At 40.6% G+C, this 23,557-nt stretch overlaps 1 protein-coding gene across 1 annotated transcript in view; it reads left to right on the top strand.

Moving 5' to 3' along the window:
• Positions 1–21,781, top strand: part of dachb (dachshund b) — a 72,013-nt gene extending 50,232 nt beyond the window's left edge. Inside the window, exons 3-12 of the mRNA XM_076092338.1 lie at positions 2,634–2,741; positions 7,285–7,440; positions 8,965–9,134; positions 9,304–9,409; positions 9,764–9,838; positions 14,921–15,021; positions 15,767–15,914; positions 16,127–16,297; positions 17,586–17,651; positions 21,744–21,781. Coding sequence (XP_075948453.1) covers positions 2,634–2,741; positions 7,285–7,440; positions 8,965–9,134; positions 9,304–9,409; positions 9,764–9,838; positions 14,921–15,021; positions 15,767–15,914; positions 16,127–16,297; positions 17,586–17,651; positions 21,744–21,781 — 1,139 coding nt within the window. The remainder of the gene's footprint in view (positions 1–2,633; positions 2,742–7,284; positions 7,441–8,964; positions 9,135–9,303; positions 9,410–9,763; positions 9,839–14,920; positions 15,022–15,766; positions 15,915–16,126; positions 16,298–17,585; positions 17,652–21,743) is intronic.
• The last annotated feature ends 1,776 nt before the right edge of the window (positions 21,782–23,557 follow it).

Raw genomic sequence — 23,557 nt, 5'->3', positions numbered from 1 at the left:
GTGAGTGAGTGTGTCAAGGTGTTCTTCAGTAATCGATGTCTGACCCCACAGTGGGACTCCATTCTCCATTATTAATCCCTCCTCTTCTGTCTCATCTCGTGTTTTTTCTGTTTCTCTTCTTCAGAACAAAATAGAAATGTTAAAATCCCCGTTACTGGTTCTGTTTGTTCAACCCTGAAGTATTGGTTACGCTTCATAGGAAACATCATTAATGAATTATAAACTCATTTACTAGTAGTTAAACTCTAATAGTGTTTTACTGTTAAAACATAATTAAATAATAATTATTAAAGCATTAATAATTATTATTAATGCTTTAAATTTGCATTGTTTGAACAGTTTATTGCAGCACATACATACATACATACATAAAACATGTCTCTACTTTAGCAGATATGGAGACGTCTTTAGTTGCAACTTTCCTTTTTTATTTCGTATGATAAAGACAGTAAATCAGTTCAAACAATAACTCTACAGAAGAGCTGCTCGTCTCACTTTATGTTTAAAAAATGTCATGAATCATAACTTTTAATTTATCTTTCTCTTCATCTATCCTCACTTTCCTACTTCCTTCCCTCTTGTTCATCTGTTTGACCTCTTTGCCTTCATTTGTCCCACTTCTTCATGTCACTTGTTCTTCTTTTGGACTGTTTTCCCATTTACTCTCTCTCTCCTCCTCCTCCTCCTCACCCACCTCTCCATCTTTATATCCTCTCGTCTCCTCCACCTTTGTTTCCTCTTTCTTCTTCCTTTCACATGAATACTATTTCTTTACTTCCCTCGGTTTTTACCCTCCGTCTTCCTCTTGTTTTTACTCATTCTCTTTGTTTACATCCTCTGCTGTAGTGGAAAACCTGATTAATAAATGACACGTATCTCATAATCTAAGTGCTTTTTAAAAATGTTATTATTAGTTGCATCCGATTGATTCTGTTTTCTAGAAGCTACCTCCTTCTGCTCCTCCTCTCTTTTGGCCTCCTTTCCTCCCTCACGTCTCTCCTCTTCTTTCCTCCTCTCCTCTCTCAGCAGGACAGCAGACTATACGTCTGGTCACTCTGCCTCGGGCTCTCTGACTGGACCTCTTTCTCTCTGCAGCCTCTCCTCGTGGATGTACTTGTGAAGCAGATTATTAATGTAAACACGTACTGCTGGATTCAGGAGGAGTTTGGTTTCGCTTTAGGATCGATGGTCAGGTGGCGTTTAAATCTGAAATAACTCTTTTAGTATCACAACTGAGTAATAAAGTAATAAAACGTAGTCGTCGTGACGTCATCCGTTGGTTTGTGGATGTTTTGAAGCCTCGAGAGCGTTTTCGCCTTCACCATGTTGTTTTTGCAGTATTTTTTATTTACAAAAAAAGCTACAATAAATAAGAATAATCAACATATTATTAATAAAAACATCAATGCATCAAACTGAAACATTCTCACTACAGTTACATTATGTAACTTCTTTCCTTTTGTTTGAAAACGTGTTTTTAAAATGTGCACAAAAGACTTTAGAGAAATAAATAAATGAAAGTAAAAACTCGTGGAGATGAATCTTCGTGTTGAACTTTGTAACTTCTGACCTGCAGTTCTATGAGGAACTCCCGTGTTTCACCTGAACACAACACGCTCTGTCTGTGCTCCACACCTCCCTCATCCGTCCTTCCATCTTTCCTTTCATCCTGCTTTAAATTAAATTTCAAACTCAACAACTCCCCCCCCTCCCCCGTTCTCCCCCCCCCCCCTCCCTCTATCTTGTTTTCTTTATAGCTTGCAGACAACTGTACTGTGTGTGTGTAATGGACATTCCTCCAAAGCCGTCAGCCGTGACCGGGGCAAAACCAACTGACCCACACACACACACACACACACACACACACACACACACACACACACACACACACACACAGTATGCACAGATAATCATGCATGCATTCCCTCACACACACACACACACATTTATACATGAAAGAAAACTGTACGTACACACTCAGCACGACGCAAAGGGCTCACGTGCACACTTACAAACATAATAGTGTATTCACACACACACACACACACACACACACACACACACACACACACACAGAGGGTCATCGCTCTCACTCTGCTGGTTGTTGTGTATAGAAGTCAGTTCCAGGTCAGTGCACAGAGCCAGGGATCTTAGTCCATACAAAAGATTGTATTTGTGTGAGTGTGTGTGTGTGTGTAGCGGTGGGGGCGTGTTCCCTGTGTGTGTGTGTGTGTGTTTTGTTTTTGTGTGTGTGTGTTTTGTTTTTGTGTGTGTATCGGTGAACATGCGTCGGCCCCCGAGGCGTCTGAAACTCGCACCCTGAAACACTTCAACAAAACGCTCGGACTGAAAAGAGAGATTGTGACAGCGAACAGCCGGGCCGCGATCGTCAGTATGTGTGTCACGGCTCTCGCTGCAAAGCATCATGGGTAGAGGCAGGCAGGCAGCACCTGCGAGGTCTGACGAGGGTGATGGTGGTTGGTGGTTAGTGGAGAGATTGATGGATTTTTTTTAGGGCAGCTGATGAAACCTCTTACCTCTGTGAGGAGTGTGTGCTGCTACAGATGTTTGTCATAATGAGGATGATGAAGGTGACGGTACCGTGTGTGTGTGTGTGTGTGTGTGTGTCACAGGCCTGACAGCAGCAGCCATGGCTGAGCTCCAGAAGCTGCAGAAGATGAAGATGATGATGAGTCTCCAGAACGGCAACGAGTCGGACGACGACTTACACTCCAACACAGGTAACACACACACACACACACACACACACCTGTACTGTAGTTGAAAGTAACTAAGTACATTTACTCAAGTACAGTATTACAGTAAAATGTCTTTAAATTATTTACAGTCCGTTCACACACCTTCATCTTCCTCCTCTTGAAGATCAAGTATCTGTATATTTAATACAAACACTGTTAAAATATAAAGAAGAAGAAACACACACACACACACACACACACACACACACACACACACACACACACACACACACACGAAGACGGAAGAGAAAGTGTAGAAATTCGACCCGAGCTCATATCGTAGAATCGTCGCTGCACTGGGATCAGTTTGAACATTTTACACTGCAAACATATGGACACATGACGGAGACCGTGTGTGTGTGTGTGTGTGTGTGTGTGTGTGTGTGTGTGTGTGTGTGTGTGTGTGTGTGTGTGTGTGTGTGTGTGTGTGTGTGTGTGTGTGTGTGTGTGTGTGTGTGTGTGTGTGTGTGTGTGTGTGTGTGTGTGTGTGTGTGTGTGTGTGTGTGTGTGTGTGTGTGTGTGTGTGTGTGCGCGCGTGTGTGTGTGCGCGTTGTGTAAGTGCTGGCAGGTCAAGTTTCAAAACCATTCAGAGTCTTCTTCCGCCATTCGCTCTCTTCTTCTTTGCTTCCTCGCTTCACATTTCTCTCTTTAACTCATTTTATTGTGAGTTGTTATACGTGTTTATACTGTGACTTTTATTTAACGGTACATTCATGTCGATGCAGATGCATGTAAATGTACACGGCCGTGGAAACTGCACTGTAGTGGTGCTTCTCACATCGTGAGAACAGTTTCATTATTTATTTCCACTTCCTGTAAACCTCCTCGATGTAAAGACCTCTGAATGCAACGTTCTGCTGTGAGGGGAACAATGTATCTCAACATTTTAGATTCTGATTTAAACTTCAACCAAACTACTGGAATGAAAAAGCTCATTTAAACACTCTAGATACAGTAAGTCTGAATACATTCTAGAGAAAACACTCGTCCACATATTGAATTTAGGGAAAAACATCAAAAACATTTTATTATAACCCTTATTTACCTTTTTATATATTGAGCATATTAGAGCTGATATTAGTGTTTATTAATGAACGACCGTATAGATCAACACAGGTGTAATGATATAAAATATGTCTTCTTAGGAGACGTTAACACTACTTTATATATTAATGCTAAAGAGTGGGACTCAAAGTAAAGTTTCTGAAATATCACATTTTAACATTCAGTGTTTTGTTATTTCTCGCTCGTCTGTGGAGCGTTGATGCTGCGTCTCACAGAGGACTTCCTCTGAGAAGACATTTAAATCTCAATCCTGGAAGAATAAAGATAAATAAAATACTGTAAACATCCTGCATTCATAATGTCTCACTCATGCTGCACACGGGAGAATTAAGAGCATTTCTTTATCCGTATGTGGCAGCAGATAAGTGACAAAACAAGTGAAATGATGATAAATATTAATGTTAATGTAAATAATGAATAATAAAGAGTGAAGAGAACAAGTGTGGATGCTTCTAGCAATTATCTCTGATGGTAATGGCCGCTGATTATATTGTTTAGTCTAAAAGTATCAGTCAGGAAAACATACTAAAGCACTAAGTGACATGTATAGAAACAAAGACTTAACACACACACACACACACACACACGCTCTGTTTCCGGGTCACTCCATCGCTGCTGTGTTTGCTTCTCTGAATTATTAAAAAGACAGAAAACAAAAAGCAAAGAGAAAAGAAATGAGAGAGCAATCCTTCCTTCTGTTTCCACCTCCTCCTCTTCTTCAGCTGACCTGGCAGAGAGTGGCTGATAGAGTTACTCTTCTTATTGTCTCTCGCCCTGTCCTCCTTTATTTATTCCCTCCCGCTCTTCTTCTTTTATTTCATTCACAGTGTTGTTGTGTTGTGCGAGTGCGTTGCAGAGCCTGAGACACTCACACCGGCCTGGGAAACTCCGGCGGACAATAGAGGAGAGGGAAGGAGTGTACGGATGAAGAACAACAAAAGAGAGGGATGATGAGAGAGAGAGGGAAATAAGAGAAAGGGATATTTAGGGCGAGAGGAAAGGAAAAAAGAAAAGATGTTCTGGTGTTTGATGGGTGAAAGTCGATCGCTGGCAGTGAGCTTCATATCTGTTCTTTGTCTTTATAAAGAGGGATGAGAGATGAAGGAAGAGAGGAGAGATGAAGGAAGAGAGGAGAGATGAGAGGAGAGATGAAGGAAGAGAGGAGAGATGAAGAAAGAGAGATGAAGAAAGAGAGGAGAGATGAAGAAAGAGAGGAGAGATGAAGGAAGAGAGGACACATTCATGCGTCAATGGAAACATTATCTTTGTTTTCTGTCAGCGAGAGAGGAAGAAGGTAGAAGGACACAAATAGGAAGAGACAAAGACCAGAAAGAAGATAAGAAAAGGTGTGACAATGGAGAGATGGAGCAGTAGTGGAGGAAGTATTGTGATACTAAGACACGAGATGTTTTCATCCACGTGAAGCTCAATCTGAACCCGGATCCTCAGAAGATTGTAAAAAAGGAAATGTGAATTCATGAATGTATTATTCCATCCTCTGCTCGTATGCAAACATCAGCAGTTCTTATCAAGATGAACACTAGGTGGCGCTAACGAAAAACGCTTTATTTGGGGCCAGATTTAAAATGAGACGTGTAGAGTAAAATGTTTTTGGTTTCGGATTATTTTTGTGATGGAAGCGTCCATTACATATGATGAGTTTGAGGACCCTCGGAAAGATGAACATCTGACGATTTTGACATTTTTGACATTTTCTGTCTGTGATAAATTGTGTATCTTTGTTTAAGTTAAACATGCTCTTCCATCCCGCCGGCGGGTTCTGAGGTTCAGAGGGTTTTAATGCGTGAATTGAAAATGTGCATTCAAAGACGTGGACGCCAACAAACCGATAGTCAGAGAGAGAGAGAGAGAGAGAGAGAGAGAGAGAGAGAGAGAGAGAGAGAGAGAGAGAGAGAGAGAGAGAGAGAGAGAGAGAGAGAGAGAGAGAGAGAGAGAGAGAGAGAGAGAGAGAGAGAGAGAGAGAGAGAGAGAGAGAGAGAGAGAGAGAACATCTGCCCATCTGTTTATACTTCTTTTCTTCCTCGGTGTAAATGGCAGAGGGGATGAGGCCCAGCTGTCATCCACGCACACACACACACACACACACACACACACAGCGCAGGGAGTTCAGTAGGCAATAATAGAGAGAGACGGTTGCTAATTCAAACTAATGGAGGGAGATGAAGATGGATGAGAGAGGGAACAGGGGAGCAGAGAGAGAGAGATGTGTTGGGCGAGAGAGGCAGCGTTACACACAGAGAGAGAGAGAGAGGATGAAGGTGTGAGGAGAGAGAGGGATTGTTTCACTCTTTTGACAACGTTTTCTATGAGAAAGTTTATCCTGTAAACTGCTTAATAATATTCACCTTCATGATCAATATCAGAAGGTTGTATTAACCGACATTATAAAGCATTTATTAATGATTAATAAATACTTTTCATCTATTATATACTGAACTGTGTTTGTAAGGATCTCTGTTGACAACAATTTAAATACTTCTATTGACAAACGGTCTTTAGTTAAAGAGCCGATCAGTGAAAAGTGAACTGAACTTTAAGTTACAATAAATATTATATATAGATAAATACATTTCTCGTCTGTTGCGGGTCAGAGATGCAAAAACCACATAAGTATGTGTGTAATATATGCAAAGTAACAAAATAATTTCACGTCATTTCTTTTTTTTAAATGACCTCAAATGTTTTCCTCTGTTAGATTTTCACTCATCTGTATTTTGTTTTTGTTTTCACCAAAATTTTACAAAAAGTACATAAATTATGACGCGTTAAAATGTAATCTTTTGTAGTTTTTGGAAAGAAACTTAAATAATCCAGTTATTTGAAGGAAAAGTTTTCACAGCTGTTTAACTTCTCATCAGCATATAATACATCATCAAAACTACAAATGATCAAAGCAAATATGTAAATACAAATTGTGTGCTTTTATGAAAGTAACCACTATGGAGCACAATAACAAAGTAAAAGGTTAACAATAAAGGATTTGTCATTTTTTACAGTTTATTTTGACATCGTTACAAAAAGAAAGTTCAGGTCTCAGAATCTGTATTGATGAGCATCTCCATCCCATAATGTCCCGTAAACCAGCAGGTTTTTATGACTGTAGTCCAGTCAGAGGCAGGAAGTAGACGTAGTTACACAAGTATTGTTAACGTAGAGCAGCGTGTCGTCAGCTAAAGGTATGACTTAGTGAGGTTACAGGTTAGAACATTCATAGCTGATTATTTACCAGCAGCTTCATTAAATCAGAGTAACTTTATAGCAGTTGTATTAAAGGTGAATCTGCCCGTTCATATCTTAATATATGATGTTAATATACAACTTTATGACACGTAAAAGTCACGTTTTCACTTTTCTCTGCTAAAGTTTCTGATCAATTCAGAGCCTGAACGTCCTCTGTGTGTGTGTGTGTGTGTGTGTGTGTGTGTGTGTGTGTGTCCAGGAGGAAGTGAGTGTTCCTGGGATAAGGAGCGTCTGACCAGCCCCCCTGCTGGAGCTCACGGTGGAGGACCAGGAGGAGGAGGAGGTGGGAGGGGGCCGGCCATCGGAGCTGTCAATCAACAACAACTCCTGCAGCAGCAACAGCTACTGGCCAACAGTGAGTACACACAGTGTGTGTTCAAAGAGACAACACGCTGAGAGAGACACACACACACACAGTGTGTTTAAAGGGGTGGCAATATTTGTTAATGTACGCCATTTAATCTGTTCCCATCTTCCGTATTAACACTCCGCCTGGATTAATCAGCACACACTCTACTAAATGACTCAATTCATCAACACCACACACACACACACACACACACACACACACATATTGACATACGCTAAAACAAACAAACACATTCATGTTCGCTCTTTTTCTTATTGCAGAAGTAATGTGTTTGCGCACACACACACACACACACACACACGCACACACACACACACACACACACACTGGGCAGCGGGAGGCGACAAACACTCACATTGATTATTCTATCACTTCAGTCGTCACGACAACAGCAATCAGTGTTATTGTTTCATTGGAATGAAAGCAGCCGCTGCCGTCTTTGTGTGTGTGTGTGTGTGTGAGTGTGTGGTTATTTTGACAGCTGAGGCGACTTCTCTCCAGAGTGAACATCTTTGCGGGGGGGGGGGGGGCATGCCTTTGAAAATGGGGTTATTTTATGGTCAGCGGGGGTCTGAGGTCAGGGTTATGCTTTTAGGAGGTTCGGGGTTAAAGGATGAATTAAAGTAAATGGAACGTCCTTACAAATGGTGTGTGTGTGTGTGTGTGTGTGTGTGTGTGTGTGTGTGTGTGTGTGTGTGTGTGTGTGTGTGTGTGTGTGTGTGAGTGAGAAAGAGAGGAGGAAGGATGGAAAGGAAAAGACAAACTAAGGAAAAGAGGGCAAAGTGAGAGATGGAAGAAGAGAAAGATGAAGATTAAACAAAAAGAGAAGCAACAGAAAAAGACTGTTAGGAAAGAAGGCAGCAAGTGAAAGGAAAGGAAACGCTCAAGAGAACGACGGAGAAGAAGAGAAGAAACACTGACCTTCTCTTCTTTCGCCTCGTCACCCTTTAACCCTTCGACCTCCATATTTTTCCCGCTCCCTTTCTTTCTCTCCCTCATCCTCGGCTTTGTCAACTTTTATTAGCGAGACGTTTGACACCGAGGTGACACCTCTCTGTCTCTCTCTGTCTCTCTCTCTCTCTCTTTACTCAAGGTTAAGTTCACCATCAGTTCACAGACGCCATCTTTGTTTTAGTTTTTTAGTTCTCTCTCTCTCTCTCTCTCTCGTTGTTACAGAGGCATCATTTCACGGTATTGTTGTATTAGTACTTCAGCAGGAAACTGTGTATTAATACTTCTTTCCAGGAAGTATCTGCTTTATGTGTGGAAAACAATCAGTAAAACATAATATAACTGAAACCTTATATTTGGTATTGACACGGTCTACAATCTGGCAATGAAGATGTCACATTGTACGATAAAATATGGACGAAGGTGTTTTACAAAGAAAAACTACACTAAACAGAAAAAAAACCACTTTTCCTTTTCAAAAGAGAAGCTGTAAAGAGTTTTGTGTGTTTGGTAATGTTACAGGAGAGATCCTGTCTCACTCTCTCTCGTCTCCCCCAGGGTTGGACCTGCCCTTCATGATGATGCCTCACCCTCTGCTGCCCATGGGGCTGCCTCCCGCCTCGGTAGCAATGGCGATGTCACAGATGAACCACCTCAACACCATCGCCAACATGGCCGCCGCCGCCCAGCAGATACACACCCACGTACACCGGGCGCCCGTCATCAAGGTACAACACACACACACACACACACACACACACCTTTTTTAAATGAGAACCACAGAGGACCTCAGTAGGTTTCCTGAGGAACTCCTCCATAAAGAACTATTAACTCTCTCTCTGTCTCCGTCTCTCTCTCTTTTTTCTCTCTCTCTCCCCCCCCCCCCTCTCTCTCTAGGAGAGAGTGTGTGACAGTCCCTCTCTCTCTCCATCTGTTGATGAGACCAACACTCCTCTGCAGTCGCAGCCCAGCAGCTCGGCCTCCAGCTCGCCCGAAAGACTTGGTACACACACACACACACACACACCCCCACACACCACAAAGCAAACTGCAAACACACGCAAATATGACAATAATATTCCGTAGCTTAGAGCTGCAACGCTTCATCAATTAATCGATCAACGGAAAATTATTCAGCGACTAATTTTATAATTGTTTAAATCAAATTTCCAGCAAATATTGAATAGCTTCAGTTTCTCAGATGTGTATATTTGCTGTTTTCTTCAGTATTCTTTAATATTTAACTGAATATCTTTGACTTTAGAAGTGTTGGTCGGACAAAACACTTTCGGAAATTGTCATTTTTCTCCACACACACACACACACACACACACAAACTCACTTTGTCTTTCAACAGGATTGATGTCAATGGATGCAGATGTTGGACTGAACAACCCGACTGCACCCATCAAGAAAATAACAAAGGACAAAGGTTGGACCACACACACACACACACACACACATACACACACACACACACACACACACACACACACACACACACTGTCTTATATAAGTGTGGATATTCCATTACCCTCCTTAATCTAAACCTTCACACATTTCGTTTTGACAACTGACAAATTGTCCTCACTTAGGGGTCTTTCCTCATCTACTGTATTTATACACACACACACACACACACAGACACACACACACACACACTGTGAGTGAAAACACACACAAACAGAGAAACAGAAGCGTCAGGATGTTCGGCCCCTCCTATTGATCACCTGTCTGTGAGCCATCAATCAGAGGGATGGACGAGGGAGGCAGAGGGAGATGGATGGAGGGAGGGAGGGAGGGAGGAGGAGGTGAGGCTAAGTGAAGGAGGCATGGCTAAAAGGGGTCAAGAGGTCACACACTAAAAGCATGCGGGGCCTCTCCTCCCTCCATCACTCGCTCTGTATTTTCCGTTCTTACAACACGTTGTGTTTTTGGTCGGAGCTCCTGAAGCTGCCGACGTCAGCAGAGGAGCTCCTCTTTAACGAATCAATAACCTGCTCCTCCTAAAGAACGAGGAGAGACATTAACCTGCTCCTCTTAAAGAACGAGGAGAGACGTTAACCTGCTCCTCCTAAAGAACGAGGAGAGACATTAACCTGCTCCTCCTAAAGAACGAGGAGAGACATTAACCTGCTCCTCTTAAAGAACGAGGAGAGACGTTAACCCGCTCCTCTTAAAGAACGAGGAGAGACATTAACCCGCTCCTCCTAAAGAACGAGGAGAGACATTAACCCGCTCCTCCTAAAGGACGAGGAGAGACATTAACCCGCTCCTCCTAAAGAACGAGGAGAGACATTAACCCGCTCCTCCTAAAGGACGAGGAGAGACGTTAACCCGCTCCTCCTAAAGAACGAGGAGAGACATTAACCCGCTCCTCCTAAAGGACGAGGAGAGACGTTAACCCGCTCCTCCTAAAGGACGAGGAGAGACATTAACCCGCTCCTCCTAAAGGACGAGGAGAGACGTTAACCCGCTCCTCTTAAAGGACGAGGAGAGACATTAACCTGCTCCTCCTAAAGGACGAGGAGAGACATTAACCCGCTCCTCTTAAAGGACGAGGAGAGACATTAACCTGCTCCTCTTAAAGGACGAGGAGAGACGTTAACCCGCTCCTCTTAAAGGACGAGGAGAGACGTTAACCCGCTCCTCTTAAAGGACGCGGAGAGACGTTAACCCGCTCCTCCTAAAGGACGAGGAGAGACGTTAACCCGCTCCTCTTAAAGGACGAGGAGAGACATTAACCTGCTCCTCCTAAAGGACGAGGAGAGACATTAACCCGCTCCTCTTAAAGGACGAGGAGAGACATTAACCTGCTCCTCTTAAAGGACGAGGAGAGACGTTAACCCGCTCCTCTTAAAGGACGAGGAGAGACGTTAACCCGCTCCTCTTAAAGGACGCGGAGAGACGTTAACCCGCTCCTCTTAAAGGACGAGGAGAGACGTTAACCCGCTCCTCTTAAAGGACGCGGAGAGACATTAACCTGCTCCTCTTCTGTGGATCACACATTAGAGTCACAGCATTCTGATGTCGACGACTTTCTCTTCAACCAAATATAAAACTTTTTGTTTCAAGACAGAATGAAGGTTTTATTGTCTTGCAGCAGGAGATCACTGCTGAACACTGAATACTTTAGTGTACAAAGTGAGCGTGATGTAAACAGGAATACTACGAAATACACATTTGGTGCAGTTTGACTTAAATGCAGATTCTTACTTTTGTGCTTTTCTTTGCATGCTGTTTGCTGTGTTGACTAAAAACATTGACGTTCAATAAATAAGAGATAATTATTACAACTTATTATTATTTAAAAAATATTTTTTAAATAATTTATTTTATTATTAATTTAAAAAGTGTGTGTGTATATATATATAATTATTATTTAAGATAGATAGATGAACCTTTTAAATAATAACAATTTGTAATAATCATATTGTCTTATTTATTGATCGTCAAGAAGATTTGCCCATATCGCCCAGCCCTAATATATATTTATTTATATATATATACATCACGTTATAGCTCGTTTTCTGGTAATTCAATAAAAAGTCTTCATGAAATAACCACATGGTTTTGTAAGTCGTGTGTGAATTACATACTTAACAAATTAAACGTATTTTGAAGTATCTTTCTCAGTTAGAATGTTCTTCCTATAATCAATTTAGACAATATCATTTTATATCTAGATATATGATTTCATCACGATATGATTGAAAGTCGATAAATAATCATTTTGAATGATCTCCCCGCCCTATTACTAATACTAGAGCTATATGTATAAATACATTGGGGAAATATTGTTTTGATAAATTAGCTCACAGACCAACAAAGAAAAAAAATGCTTAAATAGTGTTTATTTTTTCACTGACAACTATTTGACATTTAAGCATCGGAGGTCTTTAAATATATTTAATATGTAATGATGGAAACATCCGGCTCCAGAGAGACGGCAGCTGAAGAAGTCTTTTTGAAGCGATCACTCTCATGGATGTGTTCCCAGATTAAACTTGTGTTTAATGCATCAACCAACATGTCTGGTTGAGTTGAGATGTTTGGGTTCTTTAAATACCTCGGTTATAGCTGACACCAGCACAACAAAGTACTACAGCTCACAGGTATTAGTACTCATCAGAGCGTCAGAGATGCTGTACTTAAACTATCGTTGGAGGTTTTTCAAGTTCACGTTGATAACTAGAAAACGCATAAAAGCCACTCAGACACAGAGAGCGTTTACGGCTCTTCTCCGGGGAGAATAGCAGGCGAGGAAATGTTGCTCCTCCATCTGGAGGCTATATTACTGCAGCGGAGCCACAGAATACTCAGAACCTGTTTGAGAGAATCCTCCGACGTGTTTCATCTTTGAATCTGAGTCCAGTGGAAGTTTATCGGATGTCGAGGTTCAGTTTTTATTGATTGGCGTGAAAAGTTTTTTTTAATCCTGCAACTTTTATTTATTCGTATTTACACCCATTCCTCCCAAAATGTCTGCTTTTTCACAATAAAAACATTGACTTTCATTAAAACCTTCCTCTACTCCTCCCTCCCCTCATGTTCTGTAATCCTCTCCTCTCCTCTCTCCCTTTTCTTCTCTAATCCTTTTAAACGCTCCCTCCTTCCTCTCCATATTCTCTCCCTCGTCTCTACTCCTCCATCTTTTATTTTATCCCACTTTTTACTCATTTCATCCTCCTCCTCCACTCCGCTCTCAGGAAAGAAAACATGAGAAGAAGAAGAAAAAACAGGAAATAAAATCACAGTGGAGAGATTAAAGAAGCCCCTTTGAGGCAGATTGGTGATTTTGGGGCAATAAAAATAAATCAGAATCAGCTTTATTGGCCAAGTCTGTGAACACACAGAAGGAATTAAAGTCATGCTGCTTTTATTGCTCGCGCAGACTTTCAGCTAAAAACAAACAAACAAAGGTAGACAAAAGCAAAACAAACATATATGTAAAAAAACGTTTATATATAATAATACAAAATATTTAAAAAGCAATAATGACATTTGTAAGACAATAATGGAATAGTGCAAAGGGATTAATGTAACATGCTGCTTTATATATATATATATATATATATATATATATATATATATATATATATATATATAGCAGGTGTTTAGTGGTACAGGGTCACTGCTGTGTGGACTTGACCGAAAGTAAAAGCAGGAAATCATATTCCAGGTAAACTGGAGGAGTGATTGAGGGAAAGCTTCAGGAGGGAAAGTAATGAAGAAGACAGATGGAAAGAGAGATGAAAAAAAAAAAAATGATGAAGGTTGTTAAGATGAAGATGAGGAAAAAAAACACGTGTGAAAGTGGAGAAAAGGTGAGGAAGAAAGATACGAGAGGGAGGAAAGGTGGAGTAAAGGCGTGTATGGATGGAGTGGCAGATAGGGGCTGGTGTGTGTGTGTGTGTGTGTGTGAGTGTATTAGAGTGCATCTTAATCAGCGTTAATTTCACAGCAGAGTTAACCCAGTTGTCAGTGAGTTAGGCATTAAGGGCTGATCAGACACTGTGACGCACTCCCAATGAACACACACACGCAAATCAAGGATGTCTTTAATCCGTGCCAATTAGCACCGCACACGATTGTCTGAATACTAACGACCTGTGTGTGTGTGTGTGTGTGTGTGTAATTGATTTCTCTGATGCTGCTTCATTGCCTCTCATACCTTAGTAAACATCAACATTTCATAAACTTTACTCGAAGCTCGCAACGGCGTATCGCTGATGGAAAACATCTCAAACATTTTTTTTTTTTTTAAATAACACACAAAGTGTTTGACATGTTAGGAAACACACCTGCTGATAGTTCAGTGAGGAAGTTGATGTTTGTTAAAAGCTAAACTACAGCTAGCGTAGCTAAGATAACCATTGATGAACTCAGCAGCTACATTCTAAATAACAGGAAATTGAAGGAGTAATGATAAGTTATATTTTTTACAAAACATAAAGAAAACAGATCATAAACAGAGGCATATTACTATCACCATGACAAAAAAGTAGTTTCTAGTTATTTAAATTATTTGATTTAGTTTAAGGGCTATACTTATTATTATTAGTCATGACAAAAATGTGTTAAAAACTCATAGTATAGTATGTCATCAAAATGAAAGAGGAGAAATTACATTAAAAATGTAATATAAAAAAACATAAAAAATAGTACAGTGTCACAAAAACCTCTTATAAAGTATATTGTATTGTATCTCCTAAATGTCCTGTATTGTACTGTATGTCATAAAAAGTATAATGTGCCAAGAAAGATGTGTGACTAGTATGTCATTAAATGTTATTATAGTATTATAGTATGTCAAAAACAGAAAGAAAACAATTCATAGTACAGTCTGTAAGGCTAACGTGTCATAAAAAATGTAATAGTATCGTCATATAAAGTCATTGTATATTATGCTATAAAAATAAATCATAGTACAGTATGTCATAAAACTTGAGATATTATATAAGTCACATAAAAAGTCAAGAAGAAAAAACGTCCGTTTGTTAATTCTTCCCAGAAGAGTCTTCGCTGGCTCAAGCCCTGCCCCCTGGCTTCCCTGCTCCGTTCCTATTCGCTGACGGCCTGTCGTCAGTGGAGACCCTACTCACCAACATACAGGTAAGGTCCTGCTGTATTCAATGTCTTACTGCTCTGGTACAATATCATCAACAAGGATTATTGAAGATACAACAGCAATATTATATCACAACACTTTATTTATTGTGCTCTAAGTTATTACAGGTTCATTCTTTATCTTTTTAAAAATAATCAAAATCAGGTTTAATGCCAAGTAGGTTTTCACATACAAAAAACTGTTCTGGTGCACAACAATAAATAAAATAAGAGAAGATAAAAATAAACAAGCAGCAATCTTAGTATACAGTAGAAATGTACAATAAAACATGTAAATGTTAAAAACACAAACATTGTGATCATTAATGATCACTGTTGGACAAAACACAAGCAGCATTAAATATTACATAACTAATATGTTAGTAGTGGATTATATACTTATACATATATACTTTTTATATTCATATCATATAAAATACTCTTTTGAAACCTACTAAATTGGGCATATAAGTCCAAAAACACAAGTGTGCAGGTCATGTTGTTAAACTCATTATTGGACTGTTATTAATGGACTGCAGTGCTCATAACATATTGATTATTACAGTAAAAGATGCATTATACTAAAACATGAATCCATCAAGACTTTTAATTTCAGAAAGTTTTCAATTTCTGAAAATTTGACATGACTTCAGCTTCATCGTCTGCATATTGTCGCACACGTTACAGCTGATTGTCTAATAAGGTTGTTTTCACCGTAAGCACACTCCTCCTACTTCCTGTCTCCTCTCAGGGCCTGCTGAAGGTGGCGGTGGAGAACTCCCGGGTTCAGGACAAACAGATCCAGGCGGAGAAGAGAGAGCTGAAGATGGAGCTCTACAGAGAACGAGAGATGAGGGAGAGTCTTGAACGACAGCTCACCTCCGAACTACAGAGCCGAGGTTCGAGAGTAACGCGATAAAACACACATTTGAACAACGATAAGGAGACATATTTATTGAACGTCCAGAACATAAAGCAGGACAATTTTGGAACTTTTATTTGTAGCTGTTGCTGCTTTGGTTATCTCATGTAGGAACCCAAAAACTAAAAATGACTCCTGGGACTTTTTCCACTCGTGATCGTATATCTCTGTCTCGTCGTCCTCCCTCAGCCTCCATCCAGAAGCGTCTGAAGAAGGAGAAGAAGGCCAAGAGGAAGCTGCAGGAGGCGCTGGAGTTTGAGTCCAAGAGGCGGGAGAGAGTGGAGGGCACTCTGAAGCACTCGTCCTCGTCCTCCCCGTCTCCTGAGCCTCTGCACGCCACCAACAACAACAACAAGAACGGTACGACGGACTCTTTGCTTTTAAATCTGTTTTCACTGTTCGCTTGGCTTTTTCTTTGTCTTATATGATAGTGCATTGAATATATTTGGGTTTTGCACTGTTGGTCAGACAACACTTTGTGCTAATTCTTTGCACTTTCTTAGGTTTTATAGCCCTAAACCACTCATTGAGAAAATAATCTGCAGATTAAGCGATAATAAACATTTACTAGTTGCACCCAGGCAGCAAACCTCCGGTTCTGTTGAGTGAAGCTATGCTGAAGTGTAAAACCTGCATTCTCTCTAGTGTCCATCAGGGGGCGACTCCTGGTTGTATAGAAGTCTATGAGAAAATGAATCTACTTCTCTCTTGATTTATTACCTCAGTAAACATTGTAAACATGAGTTTATGGTCTCAGTCTCTAGTTTCAAGTCTTCTTCAATACAGCATGATGTTCATTTAGTAAATGATGGTCCATTTAGAGTCAAACAGACCATAAAGCAGAGTATGCTTTAGGGCGGGGCTACTGTGATTGACAGGTCTCTACCAGAGACGTATACGGCGTCTCTACGTCACTCCTCCTCAGTCCAGATATGGTCACTTCCATTTACTGGTTGCAAAGAAGCCAAGATGGCGACGGCCAAATCGCCGAATTCAAGGTTTCAAAACATCAGTCCACAAACTAATGGGTGATGTCACCATGACTACGTCCACTTCTCATATACAGTCTGTGGTTGCAACTCTACAAAAACATTTTAAAGCCACCTCTCAAGTGTTACTCAACATATTTTGGGCGCAGTATCTTATTAATCTATATTGCTCACTAATAACAGATACTTGTGTTTTACAAAACAATGAATTTGTTGTGAGGAAGCATCCATTTTTTGGGAGGTTTTTAATGTCAAAGAATTATTTTACAGCTCAGTTGGAGTGTTTTGACAATTCACATCAAGAGAAACAAACGGACTCGGTGGTTCCCAACCCCGATAAAGATTAATATTAGTGTTATACTATGTGAATTACAGTCCATTCCAATGAATCCTGAGTTGTAAAGTCCAAAAGTAAAATCCTTCAGGACACCATCACTTTATTTATGTTCATTACAGAAACAGGCTATTTAATACGATGAATCACTTTATCCTTCCGAATGTCAAATTCTCTGGACAAATACTTGTTTGTGGCTTTTTTCTAAATCCACTCTTGTTGTTGACCTGCACACACACACACACACACACACCTACAATGTGCATTTAGTTTTTTTATTGGCCAACCCACGGAGACTCTGTCCTGTCTTTGTGTTCCGTACCAGACGCTGCTGTAGCCGAGGATAAACCTGAACTTAATGGAAACCAGCAAGACAACGGCGCTGTACAAGGTACCTGAACACGCGCACACACACACACACTTAAAACATTAAAAAAAAAACATAAAACACACAGTCGGATGCACTCATAGTGGCCGACTCATGCTGATATATACACACACACACACCACATATTAACAGATACAACACTATACACGTGTGTTTAAAGCAGAGTTACAAGTTTGTAGACACGCACACACACGCATATGCCTACCATGTGTGTTTGTTGAGGCCCAGGCTAGATTAGTGGAGACATTAAGCAGACACAGAGACACTGTGGCCTCCCTTTGATGTGTGCACCTTATCAGACACACATGTGAGTGTGTGGAAATATTTCATTGAGCTCATGTCAGTGTGTAAAAGTGTGAATATTTGTTGTTTTGGAGCGTAAAGACATTTTTGGGAAAAGTGACACTGTTGACATATTTTGTAAAGTAGAGACGTGTGAAAGGTAGAGATGTGTTAAGAAAGGACATAGTTCTGAAGTGGAAAAATATGTCAAAGAGTTATAGTATAGTGTGCCAATAAAGGTCAACGTATAAGATGTAATAAAAATAAGTCATGGTATGTAAAAATGTCAGAAACATCATAATATAGTATGTGGAGAATTTGAAGTCATAGTATAGCATGTCGAAAATGTCACGAAAAGTCATAGTTTGTCCTTTGTTTTCAAAATGTCTTTACTTTGTGAAATTGTCGTGTTTTTACAAGCACGGACGTCTCTAAGAAGCGACTCTACTTCTCTTATGAAGCCAAAATGTCCGGTCCTCACTCCCTACAAACATTGTTGGAGGGTTAAGACTCTGAAATCAGGTTAAAGTCGTGGACTTCATGCCAACGAGGGTCCTCACTAGTGCAGCTCTGAAGTGTGTGTGTGTGTGTGTGTGTGTGTGTTAGTATGCATGTGTCGTCTCTTTCCACCAGCTGTGCTCAGTCCTCCCTGACATTGAAAACCTTCACTTGAAACAGCGTGTGTGTATAAATGAATATCTATAGACACACACACACACTGAACCTGTGTGTGTGTGTGTGTGTGTGTGTGTGTGTGTGTGTGTGTGTGTGTGTGTGTGTGTGTGTGTGTGTGTGTGTGTGTGTGTGTGTGTGTGTGTGTGTGTGTGTGTGTGTGCACTATGTACCTGTAAGTGTGTGTTTGGGTGTGTGTTTGATCCACACTTTGGTGAGACAGGGAACTCTAATTAGCTCTCTCTCTCCTCTTTAGACCCCTTTTAGATCCCCTCTCTTCTGCAAGCCAAGCACTCCGACAAACACACACACACCTGATTTCATTAATGTTGATTGGCCCAGTAGGACCTCTTTGCTGCCTTGCTCTCTCTCTCACACACACACACACCCCTCCTGCCATAAAAGCATTTTGCACCTACGGTGGTTTACTAACACACACCTCTCCCCTGCCTCTCTCACCTTCCACACTCTTAATTAACGAGTGAGGAGAAAACTGCTGAATACAAAGAAAGACATCGCATTACAATCAAAGAGAGAACGAGAAGCAGGGGAGTAAGAGAGAGAGAGAGAGAGATGGGGTTAAAAAGAAAAGGAGTAAGATTGGTTTCTCTTGGTTGTTAAAAGCCGGCCGGACTAATTGGCCGGTAAAAAATATTAGAAGAGATGGAGGGAATGAGAAGGATGGAGGTGGAGAGGAAGACAGAAAGGTATTGCAAATGAGGAGAGAGTGGGAGGAAAAGAAGAAGGAGATAGATGGAGGTAGAACAGGTGGAGGAGAGGAGAGGAGGAGAAAGAGTGTGCAGACTCCTTTAGGAGGTAGTTGAAAAATGTGACCTTGTTCCTCCACCTGGTGACATTTCCTCCACCCAGCTGATCGACTTTTAACAAGGCAGGTCAGCATCATTTTTAACCAGGACACACACACACACACACACACACACACACACACACACACACACACACACTGTGTGTTTTATCGTGACGGATGGAGGTGGGAAAGGGGAAACACGGTTGCCAGGTTAAAATAGTGAGAGAAAATAAGAGGCAGGAGGAGAAACAGGAAGTGTGAGCTGAAAACAAACAAAGATAATTAGTTGAGAAGAGATGATTCATTTAAAAAGGTTCCATACTTCATACTTATTCTAACTAGAACAATCCTCTGTATAAATGTGATTGTGGTGTTGATGGGAACTCATTATCCCACAATGCAATGCACAAAGGAAATGGAGGTGTTACTCACAGCTGGAGAGACTTTACAGCGACTGGACATCTTGGAAAACAAAATATTAAATATTAAAAGTTTGGACATAAATCGTGTTGTGATCTTTTTGAAATTATTTTATTATCAAAAACATGTACATGTTTATGTGAACTTGATCTTATTTAAGTAAAGTACATTAATGGCCACGATCAGTGTAGTTTATTCTGAAATGATGCCAAATTATGACGCCAATGTTATTGATATTTAGGATGTAATAATTCTTTTTTAATAGCAATCTATTTAATAGACAATCAATAAAAATAATTGTTACAATAATTTGTAACGGCATTCTGAAACCACAAGAAATGGCAGAAACTTGCCACTTTCTAAAACAGACTTTATATTTTATGAGCGATTTATTTTCTGCTACTTTGACAAATTATTAATAGTTCCAGTATTAAAACATCTGGTTCCAGCTTCTCAGATGTGAAGTAATATATTTAATATTAATATTTGCAGATTTATATCGTTGCAAATTTAACATTTTGGTTTTACGGTTGCATAGAAAAATATTTAAATAAGTCAACGTATGTGAAATTGTGATGGACATTATTTAACAATTTTAATGGCATTTTATAGACCAAAGAATATCCTTGTTGTCGGGCAGAAAGGAAGCGTTCTAGAATAAAACGTGCAAACAGGAAGAACCTTGGACCATGACGACATTAAATTGCAAAGTTACAGATTAAAGTTTTAAGGACAGTACTGAAGGGGGGGGAGGGGGGGGTGATCAAAGGGACACCTTTTTTTTTTTTTTTTTTTAAAGTTGCAGGACAGTTTTTAAAGCACCAGACCTGCTGCCTAAAGGATGAAAAAGAGGACAAGAGAGGACGGAGAGAAGAAGAATGGGTCGGGATAAAAAATAATACGAGAGTAACAGATAGAGGACAGGAGGTGAAGAGGAGGAGGAAGAGGGGATGCATGTAGAATAGAGGGATGAAAGAGAAGGAGAGGAGGGGGTCTAAGTGATAGAAATAGGGAAGGGCAGGAGATGAGAGAAGGAGAGTATGAAGGAGGAAACGAGCGCGAGATGAAAGAAATTTAAGATTTTGTTATATTATTATTCCAACACGGAAACCTGTTTCATTTAAACACAAAGAACGACGAACGGAGGACAGAAGTAAGATGATGTCAAGGAGCAGAGGAAGAGAAAGTAAAAGAGAAGTGCAGGATGGAGAGAGAGGAGGAGGAAGAAGAAGAGAGGATGCAGGTTTATGGTTGCTGTTATGCAGAAATGTAAACACTTTGCAACGTTCGCAGAAAACAATGACACCGCAGGGAGAGGAAGGTGTGTGTGTGTGTGTGTGTGTGTGTGTGTGCGTGTGTGTGTGTGTGTGTGCGTGTGTGTGCGTGTGTGTGTGTGTGTGTGTGTGTGCGTGTGTGTGTGTGCGTGCGTGTGTGTGTGTGTGTGCGTGTGCGTGTGTGTGTGTGTGTGTGCGTGTGTGTGTGTGCAGCAACAGCACTACAGGGAGCGGAAGGAGAAGGACGGAGGTGAAATGAGAGAGAGAGAGAGAGATATGAGATTTCTATGGTGAACGGATGCTGCATTAAGGGAGGACAACATGCAACACTTAAAGCTACAAAAACAACGACTTCCTGCTTTAATAATCGTGATCAAAGTATGGAGTTCCTGTGCAAAACGGAGCTAATGTGAGGGTAACACGACTGGTAAAGATAAATACACCAGCCACTGATATATCATGAGACTAATCAGTTTAATTGAAGCTTCTTTCCCCCAAAAAGTGCCGTTTAAAATCTCAAACGATTGATTTGATTACTCAAGAAAATAATAAGAAGATTAAAATCAATAAAGAAAGTTACTGACGTCAGATTTAATGTTGCTTTTTGTTTATTGACCGACTCTCTCTGTTCACTTTTAGACTCACGGTCGTTTCTGAAGAACCCGATGATGTTCTAGAAAGACGGACTCCGCCTCCTGAAGCCCCGCCCCTTCCCCCCCCCCCCCCCCTCCTCCTCCTGCACAGAAGAACTCCACGGAACAATAAGACTACTTGGAGGACTCACCGGGGTGCTTTCTTCTTCTTCTTCTTCTTCTTTTTAGACAAACTTCACTCCATTCATTCCTCTTTTTCTCTCCCTGCACCGAACGTCTGTCATCCCTCGTTTATCTAGAAAAAGAAACTGAAGAGTAAATATCATCTCCGAGCAACGGACGAAATCTACGGATCACGAGTGGGATCAATTTGATTGGAAGACTTTTTAAAACGGACCAATCACACGATTCTGATTCTTGAAGACAAAGAAAAGACTGAAAATGTTCTTAAAAAGGATAAAACATAAAAAAAGATTCAAACCCCCCTCTCTGGATTTGACATGACCCCATTGGCTGGCTGTCAACACCCCCTCTGATTGGACGTAAATCAGCTAATGGGAGGAGCTCAGGACTGGAGTTCAGAAAAAGAGATGTGTAAAAAAAAAAAGCATTAAGTAGAGGACAGAAGCATCTATTTCTGTCTCTCTTTTCATTCGTTTTGTTGTTTTCCGTACAGGGACTGAAAAGAATGCATGGGAACACGTTATGTTGTCATTTGGCCTCTTTTATCCTCCGTACTCTCTCCTCCTCTTCTACTCTTTCTTTTCTATAAATCAGCTGTTATATCTCTTGCTTCTCCTTATACCTATTGTTTCCCTCTCTCTCTCTCTTTCTCTGAATATGTTGGAGCTTTTCAATGTATGAAGTATTTTCTATCACCCTTAATAACCTGTGAAATAAGTTTCTCAAATGATGCAAAAGTCTAAAAAAAACACATTTTTTATGACGATGGAGTGATTTTTAGACACGATATTATACCCTTACAAAAAAAAAAGGTACGTTGAATTCTCTTCCTCGACTTTGGAGCCTTTCACCTTTTCACCCCCGTGAACCAGGAAGTAGAAGTCAAGTGTTCCAGCGTTAAAGACGAGGAGCGCTTGATTTGTCCGTTTTTAAGAAACTGCCCAGATGCAAACTTTATGACTCTCCATGAAAACTTTAACTTCTTTCTTTCGTCGTTGGAGTCGAGCACTTGTCCCCGACCCCACCCCACCTTAAAGTGACAAAGAGTACTTCAGGTGTTGAAATCAAGCGCTCCTCAGCTTCGCCGGACACCAGAAACTTTCCATCCCTCTGATTTCCTGACCTACTACGAGTGCAGACTGTTGTGTTGCCGTTTTGTTTATTCCACTGCGTGTTTTATTTGTTTTGTTTATTTGTTGATGACTATTTGAAATGTGGGGACGAGAGGGTGGGGTGGGGGTGGGGTGGTGTCGGGGGCGGGGCGGGTGGGGGTTGTTTTGGGGTTAAAGGGATATTCCGTGTAGATAGAAACAAACATTCAGCGTTTTTTTCTTGTTTTATTTTTATTATTTTCTCTCCTGATGATCTCAGTCTGTCACTGTTCTCTGGGTTTGAGCTGACTGCAAATATACAGTATTATAATGAGTGCTGTCTTGTGGTGTTTCTCTCACTCACTCACACACACACACACACACACACACACACACCGTCCTGCTGCCACAAATACTCACTAGAGCACCAGATGTGGATTAATCCGCCGCTGAAAATAGTCCCCAACAATTGCAAGAATGTTAGTTTGTTCATTTATTTAATTTGTGTGTTGATTTAATATATCAACTACAAACTACACTGGCCAGCTGTTTTAAGAAACACTGCCTTTCTTTAAACTGTTTGTAA

The sequence above is a fragment of the Anarhichas minor genome, unplaced genomic scaffold (genome assembly GCF_050575085.1).
Source record: "Anarhichas minor isolate MPS153535 unplaced genomic scaffold, ASM5057508v1 ptg000016l, whole genome shotgun sequence".
NCBI classification, from domain to species: Eukaryota; Metazoa; Chordata; class Actinopteri; order Perciformes; family Anarhichadidae; genus Anarhichas; species Anarhichas minor.
The sequence above is the reverse complement of the archived record's forward strand: the minus strand, read 5'-3'. Positions and strand labels throughout refer to the sequence as shown.